Source organism: Saccostrea cucullata, unplaced genomic scaffold (genome assembly GCF_032062105.1).
Source record: "Saccostrea cucullata isolate Sc308-1 unplaced genomic scaffold, CSIRO_AGI_Scuc_v1 ctg437, whole genome shotgun sequence".
In the NCBI taxonomy this organism is placed as follows: Eukaryota; Metazoa; Mollusca; class Bivalvia; order Ostreida; family Ostreidae; genus Saccostrea; species Saccostrea cuccullata.
In genome coordinates, this window is record NW_026922060.1 from 177,296 (window position 1) to 185,509 (window position 8,214).

Here is an 8,214-nt window from a genome sequence, read left to right on the forward strand (position 1 = left end):
ATTCTACGTTCTACGTTCCACGTCGTTTCGTGTATGGTGTCAGTGTATGGTGCACAGTGTACGGAGTATGGTGTGATGTAGAAACTTACCGTTGTGTGGACAAACGAGAGCCAGAATACTATGTACAATGACTTGTCTATATAAATGTGAAAACGTTTTTTGAGTTTTTTGATTATTTGGGAATCACTAGGGAAAGAACCCGCAACAAATGGTGTTAGAAGTGGGATAAACGTAAAACAAGTGGGATAGAAGGAGAACAACAAGTGAGTTAACTTCGATGCGTGGTATCACGACGACATGTGGAATCCCTTTGATGTGTGATGTCTGGGACACGTGGTACGTCTAGGATCTCTGGAGTAATTTGGATCTTTGGAATCAAATCGACAGAAGTTCCAATGGTTTGGGCTACAATTCCAAAGAGACAACCTAACGGACTATCAAGATCCTGGAAGTCTAACTGGAAACGGTGCCTGAGGGAAATTTGATCTCCTGAGGAAAACCTTTCGTCATGCACTGGATTTGACCCAAGACATTGAACAGATTTCCTAATGTGCTAGTGTTTTCCTTTCTTGGCAAAATTAACATTTGTTTTCTTGACTTTTGAATAATTTAAATTCAAGTGAATTTCAAACTTTGATAATTTGAATTATTTATTGAATTTTCTCTATCAATCAAAGAAACATATTTTGTTGAAATATTACTTGTTTAATTTTCATTCAATTGTTTTCACTGTATTTTGTAGATTAATTGGTGACCTAGTTATTCGGGACCTAGAGGTCAGCAGTTGACGCTGATATTACAAAATTTCCAAATTCAGCACTTCAGTAAGTTGTGTGTCTGTAAGTAGTTAGCGTTTCCACATCGCGTATCGCGTAAGTAAATAAAAGTGCGTGTATAGTCTAGCAATTAAACTCAGGTGTGTAGAGACTGGTACGTGGGGAAATTTCTAATTTCAGTTGTCTTTTATTGTTTGTATTATTTTGTGTTTTGTGAATTTTGATCATGGCAGAAGCTTTGAAAGAGATTATTGATTACGGAGTATCGTTAGGTTACAAAGAAGATACTCTTAGAGAATTCGTTAGACACCAACAGGATATTCAGAGAGAAGAGCGGCTGGCAGAAAGAGAACGTCTGAAAGAGGAGCTAGAGTACCAGCGGATGAAGGAGAAACATGATAAACAGATGCAGCTACAGCAGCTGACCCATCAACAACAAATGGAAATGCTTCATGAGAAAGAGAAGTTGAAAATAGCAGGGGTTGAGGAGGTAAGTGTTAAGTTCAAAGGTCCAAAAATCCCGGCATTTGAGGATGGGAAGGATGAAATGGACAGCTATTTACGTAGATTTGAACGATATGCAGAGTTACAAAAGTGGCCGAAAACATCTTGGGCTATGAGTCTAAGTGCACTCCTTAAAGGTAGAGCTCTCGATATTTATGCATTATTACCAGCAGATGATGCTTTAGATTATGACAAGCTGAAGATAGCACTCCTTAAACGCTATGAGCTAACAGAGGATGGGTTTAAACACAAGTTTAGATCAGCAAAACCAGAAACGGGTGAGACATTTGTACAATTTTCTGTTAGAATGAGTAGTTATTTGCTAAGGTGGTTAAAAATGGCCAAAATAGCGGACACATTTGAGGCATTATTTGATTTAGTATTGCGTGATCAGTTTTTGAATACTTGTAACAGAGATTGACCTTGTTTCTAAAAGAGAGAACACCAAAGAGTATACAGGAGATGGCACAATTAGCAGATCAGTATCGAGAGGCAAGGATGACCAACGCTGCGACCCTCAGCAATGCCAAAGGCAATGAATTTCAACACCCAGCTAAGTTCCGTTCCGGAAATCACAAAGACTTTTCAGGTGAGAAGAAAATACAAAATTCAAACAAGTCATTTGTTCCAAAATCGGAAAGACGTTGTTTTAAATGCAACAGAATAGGGCACATTGCATCGGAATGCAGATCAAAACCGAAGATAGGAGCTGTAACAACGCAAGAACACAAGGATATCCATGATACTTCATCTAGTACAGAGGAACATACAGCAAAGGTAACATTTGTAAGCACAATGCCAACAGACACTGGAACAAATTCTTTGAATCTTGATGCATCAACAAGAGTTTCATCATCATGCTACCAACTGCAACACAACATGCCAGTATCAGCAGGTTTTGTTGAAGGTAAGCCAGTTACGGTACTAAGAGACACAGGATGCAGCGGCATAGTGGTTCGAAAAAGTAAGATTGATGAAGCAAATTTGATTCAAGATAAGTTTCAAACATGTATTTTGGCAGATGGTTCATCTATTAGAGTACCAGTTGCTTCCATCTTTTTTGACACGCCCTATATTACAGGAACATTTGAAGCATGGTGTATGGAGAAGCCAGTCTACGATTTAATCATCGGGAATGTAGCGAAGGTGCGAGCACCTGGAGATCCTGATCCTGAATGGTCAGAGGCAAATGCTGTTGAAACCCGTCAACAAGCAAAGGTAAAATTAAAACAGTACCCTCAACTAAAAGTTCCAGAAATACTTAAAGGAAACATCACTCCAGACGAGATTAAACTAGAACAACAAACCGATTACTCACTGCAGAGAATACGACAATGGGCAAGTTCCGGACAAGTGGTTGACAAACGAACTGCAACAATACGATGGTTCATGCTGAACGGGTTTGTATATCGTGAATATCAAACCAAGACTGAATCAGGTAAGTCTTACAAACAGCTTGTAGTCCCAAAGAAATTCAGGGAAATTGTCATGAAATTGGCACATGAGTCAATCATGTCTGGTCATTTGGCTATATCACGTACATCGTCAAGAATTCTTTCTGAATTCTACTGGCCTGGACTACAGACTGATGTCAAGTTGTTTTGTCGTTCTTGTGACATCTGTCAAAGGACCATACAAAAAGGTAAGGTTTCTAAGTACCCCCTTCAGAAGATGCCACTTATTGATGTTCCTTTCAAGAGGGTTGCCGTAGACATCGTTGGACCTATTCATCCCATTACCGACAAAGGGAATAGGTATATTCTTACTTTGGTCGATTTTGCTACTAGATACCCTGAAGCTGTACCACTGCCATCCATTGAAACAGAGAGAGTTGCGGAGACGCTCATAGACATATTTTCTAGAATTGGAGTTCCCGAGGAAATGTTGAGCGATATGGGTTCTCAATTTACATCATCAATTATGAGAGAGGTAAGTCGGCTACTATCGTTAAATCAACTCACTACTACCCCTTACCACCCTATGACAAACGGCTTGGTTGAGAGGTTTAACGGAACCCTCAAACAAATGTTAAAACGTATGTGCTCCGATCGTCCACGTGATTGGGATAAATATATTAACCCAGTATTGTTTGCTTACAGGGAAGTGCCGCAAGAAAGTTTGGGCTTTTCGCCTTTTGACTTAGTGTATGGAAGACACGTAAGAGGGCCCATGGGCATTTTAAAAGAGCTTTGGACAAAAGAGATAGACGATGATCAGGTAAAGTCTACTTATCAATATGTTTTGGATTTACGAGAGAGACTTGAGGCAACGGCAGAGATAGCCAGAGAAAATTTGGAGAAGGCTTCTCAACGACAGGCGAGGTTCTACAACAGGTCAACTCGAGCAAGGAGTATGAAGGTAGGAGATAAAGTTTTAGTGTTGCTGCCCACAGATTCAAATAAGTTACTGATGCAATGGAAAGGACCATTCAGCATCAAGAAGAAGATAAACAAAGTTGACTACCAGATTGAAATGAAAGGTAAATTGAAGACGTTTCATGTAAACATGCTTTAAAAGTACCTTAACAGGAATGATGATTCAAGCGAATCAGACCAAGATGATGAAGCTCTAGTCACATCTGCTGTTATTGACTGTTCTGCGGAGGAGGAGGATGATGAGTATGGTGCAGTGAGTGCCAGGGATACCAAAGGTGTGGACATCAATCCAGAGTTATTACCTGAAGACAGAAAAAAGGTAACATCACTTTTGGATCAGTTTACGGATGTATTGTCTGATAATCCTGGTTATACACATCTGATTGAACACGATATTAAGATTAACTCAAGTCAACCAATCAGAGTTAAATCTTATGCAATTCCATTTGCAATGAGGGCAATAGCTGATAAGGAGGTTGAGAAAATGTTAGAATTGAATGTCATTGAACCATCTGAAAGTCCATTTTCTTCTCCAGTTGTCCTTGTGAAGAAAAAAGATGACACTTTTCCTTTCTGCGTTGATTTTAGAGCTATAAATGCATGTTCACAGTTCGATGCAGAACCGATGCCAAATGCAGATGATATCTTTTCAAAGTTTGCCAACTACAAGGTATTTTCAAGGATCGACTTATCCAAAGGCTACTGGCAGGTTCCATTAACATCGTCAGCTAAACCCAAAACAGCGTTTCAGACATCCAAAGGCCTCTTCCAATTTCGAGTGATGCCCTTTGGTTTGGTGACGGCACCGGCGACGTTTTCCAGACTGATGCGTAAGTTGTTGTACGGAATGTCAAACATTGATAATTTTATCGATGATATCATTGTTTTTACAGAGGACTTAGATCAGCATTTGGAAGTTCTTCACGAACTCTTTACCAGGCTGAGAAACGCCAATTTGACAGCAAAACCTTCCAAGTGTGCAGTAGGGTACAAGAGTTTAGAGTGTCTAGGCCATATCGTAGGTGAGAACCAACTAAAACCAAACCCAGACAAGGTAAGAGCAATTCAAGAGGCACCAGCACCAAACACTAAACGTCAGTTAAGATCGTTTTTAGGACTCCTTAGTTTCTACAGGAAATTCATTCCCAATTTTTCGTCTGTTGCACTACCCCTCACTGATCTGACAAAGAAGGGGTCGCCAAATAAAATTATTTGGAATCAACCTCAGGAAAAATCATTTCAATCACTTAAGGCAATGCTTTTGAAATCGCCTATTCTTAAACTGCCAGATTTATCAAAACAGTTCATTCTTCAGACTGACGCATCAGATAGGGGAATTGGAGCTGTGCTGATGCAGTTTGATGAACATAGTGGTTTGAAACTTCCGGTGGCGTATGCAAGTCGAAAGTTGAAGGACAGTGAAAGTAAGTATTCTACAATCGAAAAAGAATGCTTGGCAATTGTTTGGGCCGTCCAAAAGTTCCACCTGTACCTTTATGGACGCGAGTTCCTCATCGAAACAGATCATCAGTCGTTAATGTATTTGAACAAAGCCAAAGTTATCAACGCTAGGATCATGAGATGGGCACTGGGTCTTCAATCATATAGATACCGAGTTATCGCCATTAGGGGAAAGGATAATCAAGGAGCAGATTATCTTAGTAGGCAGTGATGACTTGTGTCAATTTGTGTATATATGAACTCTTGTTTTAATCTTTCGTAAATGTGTGTTCTAAAGTATCAGCATACTTTTCCATAAGGGGGAGGTATTGTCACATTTACGGTGTTATTTCGTCTATTTGTATTTTAAATTTACTGTGATAATTGTTCTAACGTTATTCCATAGTTTCTTTCAGTTATCCCATTCTGGACCCCTTCGAACACCCTCTTTGGTACCTCTACACTACCCGTATTTATTCACCTGAGTTTAGGCTTCCGTTCTTCTTAAAACCGGCTTTCCAAGATGTAACAGCACGAGCTGACTATCCAATTTTATTTTCAAAGTTTTGTAAAGTTAAATTTATATCGTTAATACAGACACTGACTTCTGAGGTGAGTAACATGTTTTATTTACATTTTCTTCTCTGTTTGTTAATTAAACGGTCCTGGGATAACTTTGTTATTTCAACGTATTTCAATTTTAGTTTATTCGTGCGAATGATCGTTCGTTCGTTTGTATAGTTTGTATGTTTCATAAATATTATTGTGAGTAGTATTAATTGATAGTATCGGCTCTAGTATTGACGTATTTAGTTTCAATATGATTCTAAACAGTAAAGTAACTATGTAAGTGAAGTTACTGTGTGTAAGTGTAAGTTACATGTAAAATAATGTAATTATTGTGTACAAGCATTTAATACAAGTTCTGTAATGCAGCGCTGTGATGTTGACCCCATTAGTATCCCATTTTCGTGTATGGTGGGTTATGTGGGTAATAACTTGTATGTAGCTTTGAGTATTTAACTGTGTAACTTAATGTGTTTACAATTGTTGTGTTATGTAGGTCCCGTTCTACGTTCTACGTTCTACATTCTACGTTCTACGTTCTACGTTCTACATTCTACGTTCTACGTTCTACGTTCTACATTCTACATTCTACGTTCTACGTTCCACGTCGTTTTGTGTATGGTGTCAGTGTATGGTGCACAGTGTACGGAGTATGGTGTGATGTAGAAACTTACCGTTGTGTGGACAAACGAGAGCCAGAATACTATGTACAATGAATTGTCTATATAAATGTGAAAACGTTTTTGAGTTTTTTTGATTATTTGGAAATCACTAGGGAAAGAACCCGCAACATACACACATTCCTGCAGTTGTTGAAATGAATAAGATTTAGTTTCATTCAAATATCATTATATTTGATGTAAAAATTCTATTAATCACACCTATGAGATTTAGACCGTCCCAGTTGCTCAGTTAGTAGAGACCTTCTCTGTGATTCGAAAGTCGTGGATTCGGACCTCGGCCTTGACTGACCTAATTCGATAAAGGTAAGATTGTAATTGTTCCGTCGCCAAGCACACTCTGCATGTTAGAATAAAAGTTGTTGCTCTTTCTTGGCTCACTGGGTAAAGGTCTATAATTGAAGCCCTTCCCCCGTATATGAACAGGTCTCTGTATGAGAAAATAGAACTTTTCAAATTGGACGTAAAAAAACCTACAATTGATTTATCAATTAACTGAACAGTCTTGCTATATCTGAAACTTTTTTTCAAGATGATTGATAGTCATTTTCACCTGCATGCATCTTTCCATAACGCGAGTAAAAATGTCAAAGTCAGCACTTGTAGCAATAATTCAATATAAACAATTGTCAATACATGTATATTAGAGCTGTGTTGACAATATGGCCATGGGGAAACTTATTAATCCTTTCAAATGATGATGATGAGCAGATAACGTCTTTTCAAGGATACACTTATAGAGCATGCTGGTTTCAGCGCCATTATACTGAGATAAATTATCAGTTCCGATTATCGGTAATTGTGAATGTACTCAAAACATGGAACATTGTCTTACTTCATTATTCATTACTAATGACGGCTACAAATTGGAAATGATCAGTTGCAGCAAATTTAGAAAGGTAGCCGGAAGCATTTATAATTTTTATTCGCCTTCTCACAGGAGCTGTCAAACAGATCACATCTTAATTTTGATCAATGATTGCCCCAAAGTCACTGCAAAATCATTACATTAACCATACGTATTATAAAAGCAAAGCCAAGAAAATGTATAACAAAAATCTAAGATTGTTTGTCGATCTCCTGAAGGTGTAAACAAAACAAAGATATGTAAACGTCTATGCTCATTGTTTTCATAAGTCAGTCTCTATTTACATTTTTTGGAGATGACTTATATAGGCCATACCAGATGTCTAATCCAATTATGTAATCTGACATTTTAAGATATTGATTACATTGAATTAACTATTTACATTTATCTCAACAGGTATTTTAAGCAGGTTTTTTTTTTGTCTTTCATTGGAGGTGTATACAGAAATTAGCAATCAGTGATAATTTTGCATCAGAATAACTTTTCATGTTAAACAATTATATCCATTTAATCATATTCATAATCCTACATTTAATCATACTCTTGTGGGGAAGGAAATCCATTAGGCTATGGAGAGGGTGCTTGTTTTGTTTGAGATGGTCGCAAACCAGACGTTCAAATCGTGGTTATTAGACAGATTGCATAATTTTATTGAACTCTCCTAAGTGCACTTTCAAATATTCATGCAGGTATTCCAGTCACTGTCCGGGACTTTGTTAGAGTTTCGTGTTATCGAAAATTTTCAAATGGAACATTTAGACGCACGTGAAAGTTGAGGATCACAATATACATGGATAAGCTCTTCACTTAAATTAGATATGAATTAATATGTTTAAAGCGGAGAATTCAGAAATATATATGTATTTAAATGTTTGGAAAACCAATACAGCTTACCAAACCTCATCTTCTAAGAAGAGCAGAATTATTGTATAGAACACACGTTGGTTACACTTGATATACGATACTCCAGTTGTAATAAAAAAAAATTTAAATAATAAATTATT

General features: G+C 37.7%; 1 protein-coding gene across 1 annotated transcript; it reads left to right on the forward strand.

The window, feature by feature from the left end:
• Positions 1 to 1,002: 1,002 nt before the first annotated feature.
• Positions 1,003 to 6,378, forward strand: LOC134261133 (uncharacterized). The gene is made up of 4 exons (XM_062743591.1): positions 1,003 to 1,558; positions 1,717 to 3,638; positions 3,798 to 5,323; positions 6,159 to 6,378. Exons 1-4 carry the CDS (start codon positions 1,003 to 1,005, stop codon positions 6,376 to 6,378), a joined length of 4,224 nt encoding a protein of 1,407 aa, XP_062599575.1.
• The last annotated feature ends 1,836 nt before the right edge of the window (positions 6,379 to 8,214 follow it).

Coding starts and splice junctions, on each gene's coding strand:
- LOC134261133 (XM_062743591.1), top strand. CDS start 1,003: ATGGCAGAAGCTTTGAAAGAGATTATTGATTACGGAGTATCGTTAGGT. Junction 1,559..1,716: donor ATCAGCAAAACCAGAAACGG/GTGAGACATTTG, acceptor TGTTTCTAAAAG/AGAGAACACCAAAGAGTATA. Junction 3,639..3,797: donor CTCGAGCAAGGAGTATGAAG/GTAGGAGATAAA, acceptor ATGCTTTAAAAG/TACCTTAACAGGAATGATGA.